This window comes from Poromitra crassiceps, assembly GCF_964638095.1.
Source record: "Poromitra crassiceps genome assembly, chromosome: 17".
NCBI classification, from domain to species: Eukaryota; Metazoa; Chordata; class Actinopteri; order Beryciformes; family Melamphaidae; genus Poromitra; species Poromitra crassiceps.
Window position 1 is genome coordinate 3,300,019 of NC_139635.1, and position 12,830 is coordinate 3,312,848.

Below are 12,830 nucleotides of genomic sequence, written 5' to 3' on the forward strand. Positions count from 1 at the left end.
TTTGGGTCGCGACCCACCAGTTGAGAAACGCTGCTGTAGACGTAGGATTATGAATGAAGCTGTTTGCTGACAGCTCCCTGCTAGCAGCTCCTAGCTACTGAGCTAAGGGGCTACAGCTAGCAGTCCAGGCTAACGTTAACGTGGAAGAGGAAGAGATTGCAGTGCTCTGAACCAGAGAATTCACCGCTCTTGAAAAAAGAAAAGTCTCACGCCGACACTAAAATAACTAAGAGACAATACAATGTGTGGGACTTGGCACAGGAACGAGTCAGAGGTGGACAAACAGTGTAACTCCATTCCTCCGTCTTACTCGACGATGCCGTACGCCATCTTGATCAAGTACTTGTGTGTCTGGATGATGATGCAGAGTTGCAGGGGGGCGCTCTGTGTGTGTGGGTGTGTGTGTGTGTGTGTGTGTGTGAGGGGTGTGTGTGTGTGTGTGTGTGCGTGTGTGAGGGGTGTGTGTGTGTGTGTGTGTGTGTGTGTGTGTGTGTGTGCGTGTGTGAGGGGTGTGTGTGTGTGTGTGTGTGTGTGTGTGTGTGTGTGTGAGGGGTGTGTGTGTGTGTGTGTGTGTGTGTGTGGTGTGTGTGTGCGTGTGTGCGTGTGTGAGGGGTGTGTGTGTGTGTGTGTGTGTGTGAGGGGTGTGTGTGTGTGTGTGTGTGTGTGTGTGTGTGTGTGTGTGTGTGAGGGGTGTGTGTGTGTGTGTGTGTGCGTGTGCGTGTGTGAGGGGTGTGTGTGTGTGTGTGTGTGTGTGTGTGTGTGTGTGCGTGTGTGTGAGGGGTGTGTGTGTGTGTGTGTGTGTGTGTGTGGTGTGTGTGTGTGTGTGTGGTGTGTGTGTGTGTGTGTGTGTGTGTATGTGTGTGTGTGTGTGTATTACCTTGCACGGCCTGTAGCTTGTGTGTCTGGATGATGATGCAGAGTTGCAGCACTAGCTGGGGGGCACTCTCCAGGAAGGTGGCCAGCAGGTGCAGCATGCTGACGTCAGCGAACTCGTACACCATCCTCCAGTAGTAGCGCCAGCGCTCCGTCTCGCTGCTCCCACGACTCCGAACGCCCAGGTAGATGGTGTGGAAATACCTGGGAAAAGCAACGATAATGTCCAAATGAACATGATTTGCTAATGCTAATTGCTAATGTGTTATTTGTGCTTAGGTCTTCCAAAGGCAGAATACACAGTGACAAAACACCTGCAGGAGAAAGAAAGAAATAAGCGTGAATTTTCAATAGCTGCGACCAAATATGCCATGTCAGTCAGCGATTTGTGCGTGCTTTTGGGACCCTGTATCTCCTCCCTGAGGGTAACAGGGAGAACAGGCTGTTGTGGGGGTGGTTTGTGTCTTTGATGATCTTCAGGGACCTCCTGAGGCACCGCTGGTTATATAGTTCCTGCAGTTCTGGCAACTCATCTCCTGTTACGTGCTGGGCCGCGCGCCTCACTCTTCTTAGCGCCCTGCGGTCCATGGTGGTACAGTTCCCGTACCAGGTGGTGAAGCAGCCAGTCAGCAGGCTTCCAATGGTGCCTTTGTAGAATAAGGATTTTTGGCCTTAGCCCGAATTTCTTCAGGCGCCTGAGTCCGTGTAGTCGCTGTTGGGCCTTTTTGACAACAGTGGCGGTGTGGCCGGCCCATGTCAGGTCCTGGTGGATGTTGACTCCCAGGTACTTGAAGCTGTCCACCCTTTCCACCACTGTGCCGTTGATGGTGATTGGGGGGGGGGTGCGCTCCCCCCCCCCCTCCTGTAGTCTACAATGATCTCCTTGGTCTTGGAGACGTTCAGAGAGAGGTGGTTGTCCTGGCACCATTGTTCCAGGGCCCCCACCTCCTCTCTGTAGGCCATCTCGTCGCTCCTAGAGATCAGCCCCACGACTGCTGTGTCGTCTGCAAACTTCAGTCGCCACGCAGTCGTGGGTGTAGAGGTCATACCAGAAGGGGCTGGAGGCGCACCGCTGGGGCACTCCTATGCTGATGGTCAGTGGGGAGGAGGTGAGGTTGAAAGTATGGACTGAAGAAATGCAGTTTCCCACTGCCTGCCTGCAGACTGCAGCGACGTTTGTCGCTGCTGCCATTAATTTGTATTGGATCGCGTTCGCGTCGCCAGGTATCCCATGTCGCTGTAGTCTGCACGGGGCATCAGGGGAGAAATGTTTTCCACTGCCTGGCACTCAAAGCAGCATCGCACAATTTGCATCGTACTTTGTCGCCTTTCTGGATGAAATAGTCCAACAACGACATGTTCCTTTCTTTTGTTTCTCCCGTCCCATTCACTTGTCTCGGTCAAAGCAGAGAGGAGCAGAGGGGGGCGGGGGTGTGTGGTGTACAAGCTGCATGTGTGGAGCGCTGTGTGTGCGCTGACGCGGCTGCTTTCGATCAGACATCAGACAACAAGTAGGTATGAAAGAAAATCTACATCAACCATATATTTATTGCCAAATCAAGCTTTATTTATTTATTTATTTATACTTATGTTAACTCATTGAGTGCCAGCCACTTTTGGAGAACGGACCAGTGCCAGAGTTTCAGAGCGTTTTCAGTGATTTCTCGAGGCCCACAGAATATTGTGTGATATTACTATGTAAACACCAAACACGCAAAAAGAACAAGGAGACTCTATTGTATCATCAGCAAAAAAAAGTTTATTGATACCATTTTCCGTTCTGTAGTTATCAGCCGGAGAAGATAGGTCAAAAACAGCAAAAACAGGCATTTCCATCTAGAAGCTGAGATAATCAGCCTTTTGTGAAATGAAGCATTTCAAGCACATTCACTGACTCTAGCTAATATTTTCTGATGTAGTGACGTGGTGTAGTTGTGTGCTGCCCTGCGTGCCCCACCCCCCTCTCCCCTCAGCTGCAAACTCCTCCCCACACTAGTAACACACAGCCTCACGCACCCAGCGTCTATTTTCGGAGTGCTTTTTGTGCGCCGCCTCCCAGGCAGCGCGACAAGGAAATGTCAACCTGGACTGCAGGGAAAGGTTTGGCACTTCGGCGTCGGGTGCTGCCTTTCTGGCGACTAATCGTGTGAAGAAACTATGCAGACAGACAGACAGAGGCAGAGGAGCTCAGTTGTGTGCGCGGATTGACTGCTGTTTCGCAGGCACCGTCAGCTGCAGCCAGAGCAATCTACATGGCTCTGGGCTGCAGCATGAGCGGTTTTCTCTGTGATCACAGGGCTTTTTCAGGCTGTATTCCGGACATTTCTCTAATCTGGAGAGCACTGTCGCCACCTGATGAGTCCGTAAAATAGGTTATACAGCTTCAATAGCTACAATATTTGTACAGGACATACATAAGGCTTTGATCCACGTCCCACCGTCAAAAAAGGCAATTGACGACAGCTATCGTCTTTGGCACTCTACGTTACTAATTACTTTGACGACAGGCGTCGTCATTGGCACTCAATGAGTTAACATTGCTTCCCACAAAGTAGGAAGAAAATTGCCAGATTGGCAACACTGTTGTATGCAAATTAACATGCACATTGTCCGTTTAGCCGACATGCTTAACCGATCGAAGATGTTCTCGGCGGTTAAACGGTTAAATGTCGACATCCCTACTTCCAGTTTATTTGTAGATTTGTTGAGTGCTCGAGTAACATCACTGATGATGTCATAGATATGATGACATCACAATTGCTCGAGTGACATCACTGATGATGTCATAGACATTGTGACATCATCAGTGACATCACAATTGCGCGATTGACCATCACTGATGACATCATCGAGTGCTCAGGTGACATTGTGACATCATCAGTGACATCAGTACTGACCAAAATCATCAACGATCTCTCAATGTGGGACCAAAAACATGACCGAAATCCTAGACAGACAGATAGAGCCCACTTTGGCAATTTTATGTATGATGATGATGATGATGATGATGATGATGATAAAGTCTGTCGAAGCAATAATACGGTGCTTTGTTAGATCAATAAATCAGTCGCTCATTGAAAATGAACATAGGAGGATTTATTCAAACAAGTGGTTCATCTGTATACAGAGTCACACTACTGTTCGAAGGAGTGAGCAACACATCTATCTCTGAGTTTTTGAAGAGAGCCGTTCCTCCTCCCAACCTGTTGCTCTCCAGCTGTCAGGATGACCTTGCTTACTTCCCACAGTACAATAGACACAATGGTAAATGGTAAATGGCCTGCATTTATATAGCGCTTTTATCCAAAGCGCTTCACAATCAGTAGGTACATTCACCCACTCATACACCGATGGCGGTAGGCTGCCACGCAGGGTGCTGGCTAGGGGTGGGGGAAAAAATCGATTCACTTAAGTATCGCGATTTTTAATGTCACGATTTTTTGAATCGATCTTTTATTCCAGAATCGATAATCGCAAAAAAAAAAAAAAAAAAAAAAATTGTGCCCGCAGTCAGGCCACTCACTGAACAGCAGGCCAGGGCTTCAAACGGACAAATTTCACGCGCGTCGGCCCATCCTCCTGGCCTGCTTGGTATCTAATGCCCGGCCTGAATTATGATCCCAGTCCGCCCCTGTTTTTAACTATATCACCCAGCCCTACTCATGATATAATATACAGTCTCTAGAAGTGTATGATTCAACTTTTCCCATGTTCTAGAGTAAAAAAGCAAACAAACTGAAAAAAATAAAACAAAAAAAGAAACAAAAATCGCAATAAATCGTAATATCGAATCACAATAATCGTAGAATCGCAATACTTAAGAATCGCAATATAAATCGAATCGGCACCCAAGAATCGTGATAGTATCGAATCGGGAGATAAGTGAATCGCCACAGCCCTAGTGCTGGCACACCATCAGGAGCAATTTGGGGTTCAGTATCTTGCCCAAGGACACTTCGATATGCAGACTGGAGGAGACGGGAATTGAACCACCGACCTCTTTTATCCAAAGCGATTAGTGGACAAAACGCTCTACCTCCTGAGCTACAGCCACAATGCTATCAGCTACCTTCCTCACAAGAACACTCACGCTGACTCACCCAAATAGATCATCAGAGAGAGCTTTCACGTGAAAAGGGCCACTCAGTAACACTGAACACAGACAATAATGATCAGCAATCAATTCATTTACAATCCTTCAATTCATTTTCACTCACAGATCCCAGTTGCTTGAGTGACATCACAATTGGGCAAATGCATTCAACACACACACACACACATACACACACACACACACACACACACACACACACACAATTGCCCAAGTGACATCACAAAATCTTCGCCATTCAACGTACCAGACACTGACCTCCAAATCTCCCCCACAGAGTGAGGCCCTTTGAGAGCGCTCCTCTGAGGTGCTTCTGCTGTCAGGAGTTTGGGCATGTGGCTGCTGTGTTACTACAAGCAACATTATGTAGGAGATGTGGGAAGACTGACTGTGAGGTAGTTAATAGGGGTGGGGGGGGGAATCGATACACCATAGTATCGCGATATTTTGCCTGACGATATTGTATCGATATTTGGACGCAAGTAACGATATTGCAAAAAAAAAAAAAAAAAATTGCAGGCCATGCGAGGCCACCGGGCTACTATAAATTTTAGTTCCAAGGCCAGCAGTAAACAAACGGTAGCATATTTTCATTTTGTTTTAAACGTAACAGTTTTGTCATAACAGTCATTTACAAATTCCCCAGTTACTGAATGGGCTGCACAAGATGTTTTGTGCAAGTGAAGTGAAGTTGTGCATTGTTCAAAAACTACCTAAGTACAGTTAGTCCACACACACATCCAGTTAAGGTGGACTGTAAGTAGACTGTAACAAACAGTTCAGTTTGTCAGGTGCATGCAACTATGACATGACTTTATGAAAGTTGTTGGTCTGTCTACTTGACAATGTTGCTGCAATAAAATGGTTGAAGTCAGATGTACAGACTGGAAAATTGTTCTTATATAAACCAGATGTTGACAAAGTTTTCCTTTGGGGACATCATTTGCAGTTGAAAAAGTAAGAAATCGCAATATATCGAAATATCGGCGATATCGCAATACTATCGTTTTAGTATCGTATCGTGGGCATCTGGTGATTCCCACCCCTAGTAGTTAAGTGGACTGACGGTAAGGTAGAAATGTGCAATGTAAAGAAGGAGCAAGCAAAGTGCCTACACTGTGAGGGGCATAGGCGCTAGGGCTGCACAATTAATCGTATTTTCATCGTCATCGCAATAATGTATGAACATGCACAATAAACACATCGCAAAGACTGCCTGAAACGCAATGAATAACAAAAGTGGTTTTATTTACATGCATCATGCATTCCCACTCAGCATCTGATCATTTTGTCTTGTGTTGTAAATCCAGCGTACACCTTTCCCTTGCAACAGAGCGCTCCGCCCCTCTGCCAAAGCTCAAACACGCTGTGTGTAGATTCAGCTAGAGACAGTGTGTATTTCATTTATTTATTCAGTGGGTATAGGCTATGTTTGGGGAATATGTTAGCATTATAAAAAGCAGAAAGACATAGGAACTGTATAGCTAATATGCATACTTCAATATTTGTTTATTTATCGCAAGTCGTATCGTCATCGCTATATTGAACAATGTTATCGCACATCGCAGATTTTCCTCATATCATGCAGGCCTAATAGGCGCTGAATCTGTAGGTGCTCCGGCGCCCACGTGGAAATGGGGGGAGCGAGAGAGAGAGAATTGATATGCCTACTGCTTACTGCATGTACTGTAGGTCCTGTCAACAGTGGCGCCGGAATGAGTTTGCAATTAGGGGGGCAAAAGCAGGAAGCAAGTCTTTTTTTTACGTTTGGATGATTTTTAACCATATTTAGAGGAATATCTAATTTAAAATTAACATTAGGATTATACTGTAGTGATGTCATTATTCAGTATTTTCTCCTTTTCTCACTCACTTGGTGACCTGCTCTCCCTTTAGGTCGTTTTACAATTACACTACAACAGACAGCAACACAGGCAGAAACACTGAACTTATTATTATTATTATTATCACTATAGGGGTGGGAATCGGGGAGTAACTCACGATACGATATGGTCACGATACTTGGCCCTCGATAACGATATTATCACGATACAGCGATTCTGCGATAATCGATATATTGGAAGACATTTAACCTACGATACATCACGATATCTGTGTAACTGAAGAGAAAAAAATACCCCTAAAAGACAAGAAGCAGGTATTATGTATTTATTAGCAGAATTGACATGAACTCACTCAGAGTTCACTCACTCACTCATACCATTTTCGATACCACGGAGGAAAAGTTACTCATTAAGAGTCTTTTTTAAATTATTATTAAAACAAGAGAACAATGGCAAATATTCACAATGTATTTTTAAGTTGTCTTAAGTAGTTAGTGGGGGGTGGGGATGTTCCAGCTTTCATGTTTCATGTAGGCTACAATAATTCCCTCCAAAGCCTCCCTCAAGCTGAGCTGCTGCCCCCAGTATGCTCAGAGTGTAGCCCAAGACAGCCCAAACACCAACTCTGCATGTCCAGGATTCAGTTATAAATCGCAACTTCGACAATTCTGCACCAAATAACTTAAATCGATAAGAACTGACGACTGAGTTGTTCCCCTCAGTGGTTCCACTGCAACATCAAGGCGGGAGCGCTGTTGTAAAAAAACAACAAGATAAGCTTCGTATCTTGCCTTCAATACTCTTTGTCATCCTAAAGCCATCCTAAAGTGCATTACTGAGTGCAGTAAGGGTGTGGCATCGTAAAGAAAAATAAATCAAACGGAACTTAAATAAGTACTGAGGAAGTGTATCCCAGACAGACAAAACACCCATTTGGTTTAGCTCTCAGTTATCAGAGCAAGTTATCTCCAATGTTCCTACTGCAGTAAACCCCCCCGGGGTGACCGGTGGAGATGAGATGACTGTCTCTGTCTCTGCTGCTAACCGGCTCGCCTCTGCTGCTCTCTCTACTACGTGGAGATGTCGGTGAGAGAGCAGGGAGGGAGAGACAGCTCCACGGCAATAGTAAGTCGAGTTCTCTCCGGGTCTGTCTGTCTCTCAGGTGTAATAATCCCACAACCATCACGGCTTTAACAAGCATCACAGGCTGTGTAAACAGTGTAAAGTGGGCTCTCTGTAACTTCATCCCCAGAAGAAGTATTAGTAGTAGGCTGCTGAAGAAAGCCGAGCAGCGAGTCGGGCGGGTGCGGGCGGGGGGGATTGGGTTGCTCGCTCGCTGGCTGCGGATTCTTCTCTTTTTCCCCCACTATCTCTCATATTTAGGGGGGCAAAATGTCCCCTTGCCCCCCCCGCTTCCGGCGCCTATGCCTGTCAAGATGTCAGCGCAGTTGCCAAACGCACTGATGCTGGTGTTTTGAAGTCCACCTGTTGTTTTAAACGGCCGAACACTATAGAGGCACTAGACACGCTCTTAGCTCTCTCAGCCATACAACCATGATCCCCTCTCTCTCTCTGCAGCCACTTTTTCCCTTTATCCCTGTGTCTGTCTCTATGCTCCACAAACAAATCTCACAGCAGTTTAAATATAGCAAGCATGTAAAATATAATGCTACACTATAGCAAAGCTGTGAACAAAGTGAGAATGCTCTTCTTGTCGGCTACAAAATATATTTCCCTGCATGCCATGATGAGATTAGATCAGCAAAAGTTTAGACAGACGGGAATGCTTAATTTTCTCATCCTCCGCGCAGTGCTGCTTTATTCCCTCCACTCTGCAGGACAGACAGGTACTGTAGGATGCTTAGAGCCTCGACTGACAGGGGCTCAACACTACTAACAACTTTTTATTCATCAGTCATTGTGCCTGCCTACATATAAAGTGTGTAAGTCAGGGATGTCAGAGATACGGCCCCAGGTTTCATCCGGCCCGCGAGATGTTTTGGAATATAATATATATATATATATATATATATATATATATATATATATATATATATTATTATTAAATTCGCACCCCATTATCATGAACTACGTGTGGCTAATAAGCAAGCTAAGAGTTCATTCATAAGTTAATTAACCTGCACTACAAGGAAGTATGTCAGTAGGTCATCAGGTGTAAACAAAGCCGTCATGATGCCACGCTGGAATTGAATCGCGCATTCAGCTACCTACCAAAAAACAAAAGAATCAACAAGATCAGGCGCGGACTGCATAATCGGGCACGTCGGGCCTGGCCTGGCCTGCAAAAAAAAAAAAAAAATGTGCCCGCAGTCAGGCCACTCACTGAACAGCAGGCCAGGCGCCGCCTACTGGTTTACTAGTGGTTTTATTACTTTATTCAGGGTTAAAGTGGGTGCATCTCATTGTAAAATTGGACATGGCCCAAATTGGGCTTCAAACGGCCCAAATTGGGCTTTAAACGGCCCAAATCGGGCTTCAAACGGCCCAAATCTGGCTTTAAACGACCCAAATTGGGCTTCAAACGGCCCAAATCTGGCTTCAAACGGCCCAAATTGAGCTTTAAACGGCCCAAATTTTTCGGACGCCGGCACGCGCGTCGGCCCGTATCGGCCTGGCCTGCTTGGTATCTAATACCCGGCCTGAATTATGATCCCAGTCCGCCCCTGAACAAGATGCTGTCGAAAAAGAGAAAGGTTGACACGGAATGCAGGCAGTTTCAAGAGAAATGGAAAGAGCAGTATTTATTTTGTGAAGTAAATGGGTAAATGAGTCGAATTGATTTTAGTAAAAAAAAAAATCCGGCCCCCATGAGGTCTCAGTTGAACAAATCCGGCCCTCTACCTAATATGAGTCTGACACCCCTGGTGTAAGTGACCTTTTCCCCAAAATACTGATGCTTCTGTGCTGTTGGTAGCCTATAGCTATTTAGTATCTGATGCCTGTCAGTGCGCTATAGGAGCAGAAATTGACTGGCATCAATTGCGGCGCGTAAATTAATGCTTCCTCTGCGTTTGTGGCTTGAGAAAGAGCATTGAGCAACGCTGCTGCTGATTATGAGCTGTAGTGTATGTTGGTTAAACGTTTGATCTTTGATCTCAATGTGTCTGTGGCTGCATCATGTCCTATAAGGTGCTGAAATGAGTGCGTGTGCTTAACAGTGCTTGGTGTGTGTGTGTGTGTGTGTGTGTGTGTGTGTGTGTGTGTGTGTGTGTGTGTGTGTGTGTGTGTGTGTGTGTGTGTGTGTCGCTGTTAATCTCCTTATTGCTTGAATGGTTTCTTTTCTTCCCGACCTGTCTGTCTTGTAGGCTATGTGAAATTGCAAGAGGGTGTGATAGTGTTTCATTACATGTATATATTCGAGACATATAGCCTAAAGTTTGTGAGGATTAATACATTGAAAACTAGTCAGATATGACTTGAATGCCACTTGTAATCATCCATGGTTTAACGTTGGTGCGACCACTATTTTGAGGCTTTCGGGCGATGTAACAAGGCAAGCGCTCATGTTTTGGCACATTGCCACCCCACATTATCGCCTGAATGCGTCAGAATGCATGGGGAACTTTGTAGTGACACATGTGCGTTATGAAGTAGTGGAGAACAGTGTTGGGCGTATGGAGAGTGGAGAACAGTGTTGGGCATATGGAGAGTGGAGAACAGTGTTGGGCGTATGGAGAGTGGAGAACAGTGTTGGGCATATGGAGAGTGGAGAACAGTGTTGGGCGTATGGAGAGTGGAGAACAGTGTTGGGCGTATGGAGAGTGGAGAGCTGTGCGCGCGTTTTGGGCATTGCCAATTCCTGCCTCTCATGCTCTCCTCCTCCACACCGCACGGCACCCCACTCCTCGCCTGCCCCCCGCACACGCCCCCCGCACACTCTGACTGATTCCACCTAGATGCAATACAGAGAGGCACAGGAAATCATTCCTGCCTGTGGCCATTGGTCTATTTAATGCCTCTCTTAAAAGAGCACCTCGGAGACGCTCAGTCTCCCTGAGACTGAGCCAGCCGATAGGTTAACTGTGCCTGGCTGAGCCACGTGTAACGTATAGGGCAAGCCGACTTAATATAAGTCCAGTGTGCAATAACGGTAATTGTCGCGTAATGTATACTTACTCTACTTATTTTGCTTACTTTAGACGTATTCTACTTATTTTGCGTATTTTTGCTTACTATCGCATTTTACTACTGTTTATTTTATGCTATGTTGTGTTCTGTGAGCGAGCTACTGTAACCTGTCCCAGTGGAGCTGATCAGTGGCCAGCAGATCAGACTGTGGTTGTACTGGTCAGCTTCCAGGTATGAATGTGTGTGTGAATGTGAACAGGGCACTCCTGAAAAAGAGAGCATTGCTCTCAGTGAGACTCCCCCTGTATAAATAAAGGTAAAAAAAATGATGCGGGGTCTGCTCAGCACAAAGAAAGAAGGAAAGGGAAGTGAACAAGATCAGAGAAGAACGGGGGTCATATATGCTGAGGCTGCTAAGAGGTGGGGAAGGGAAAGGAACGAAGAAAGGGTGGAAGTATGTAAGGAACCCGAGAGGAAAAAGGACGGAACTAGTCAGAGTAACATGATCTGCATGGACAAGAAGCAATTCCTGACCTTCATTGCCGTGGATATGAACTGTGCTGCTGGTTTGAGTGGGAAGACGGAGAGGATTGAGATTGTGCTTGGCGCTGCTAAGAGGTTCCTGGATGAGGTGGATGTATCTGGAACAGAAATAGGTAAAATACTGAGGGATGCGTTTGCGCAAACTCAGACTATTGGACCTGAGTGAGGAGAAGAAGAATCTCCCCAACTGTGAGAGGCAGCAATGTGCCACAAGGCATCCAGTCTGCCGGAAAGCCATTAGAAGAAGAAGAAGTAACATATCGTGCTCCTACACACAAAGTCGTTTATAGAAGCGGTTGCACTGCATTTATAATAAAAATCCAGTCCACCAATCAAATGAGAAATGTAAATGGCCTTTTCCAAAACAAATAGTAAATGTTACAGAGGTGTCAACCACAGATCATCATGGAGGGACATTGAAGACCTGTCAACCACAGATCATCATGGAGGGACATTGAAGACCTGGCTATATGCAAATGATGTCTCAATATATATGGTAAATGGTAAATGCCCCGCATTTATATAGTGCCTTTATCCAAAGCGCTTTACAATCAGTAGGAACACTCACCCATTCACACAGACATTCACACACCGATGGTGGCAGGCTACCCCGCAGGGTGCTGGCACACCATCGGGAGCAATTTGGGGTTCAGTATCTTGCCCAAGGACACTTCGACATGCAGAACGGAGGAGGCAGGAATTGAACCATCGACCTCTTTCATCCAAAGCGATTAGTGGACGACCTGCTCTACCTCCTGAGCTACAGCCGCCGCCAATACATGACAAGGTTTGTTTCTATATTTATTTATTTATTTACACATATAGGCTAAAACAATAAAAAAAAGAAACTAACTATAACAATATACACTATATAACAAGGCTAGAAAAAGCCTAAAGTTATTCCAGTTACCGGACTTCACAGGCCCAAAATATCTATGCATTTGCGGACGTGCCCTTGCGCAAAGGTCAGCATCATATACAATATATCAGAAGCCGACAGTTGAAGATCTACTGATGCACGCCCTCTCTGACATGACATTGGGCAAGAAGGTTGACTTGGTCGGGAGTTTGGTTGCAGATGGTGAGGTTATTCCAGGAGACAACAGCCAGGCTTTTCCTCATGCTCCTCAAAAAGCCTCGAGCCTCTCAGTCTGCTGTGCTTAGATTGTCCTCTTCAGTCTCCACATTTTAAAATGTCAACAAAATGTCAGTCAGAAAATAACACAAAAACAAGGACATTACTGAAGGAGGTGCAAAAGTGTGGCCTGGGGACCTACACAGGATTTCCAGTGGGGACCCAGCAAAATTAATGTCACCATTATTATTTATTATATTGCTGGAAATAATTATAATTTATTTTCTCCGCTATT

General features: G+C 45.7%; 1 protein-coding gene across 2 annotated transcripts in view; it reads right to left on the reverse strand.

The window, feature by feature from the left end:
• xkr4 (XK related 4) overlaps window positions 1-12,830 on the reverse strand; it is a gene marked incomplete at both ends in the record, with an annotated part of 73,351 nt that overhangs the window by 15,867 nt on the left and 44,654 nt on the right. For both annotated transcript variants that reach the window (XM_083653504.1, XM_083653503.1), the window contains one exon: window positions 878-1,077. In XM_083653504.1, coding sequence (XP_083509630.1) covers window positions 878-1,077 — 200 coding nt within the window. The remainder of the gene's footprint in view (window positions 1-877; window positions 1,078-12,830) is intronic.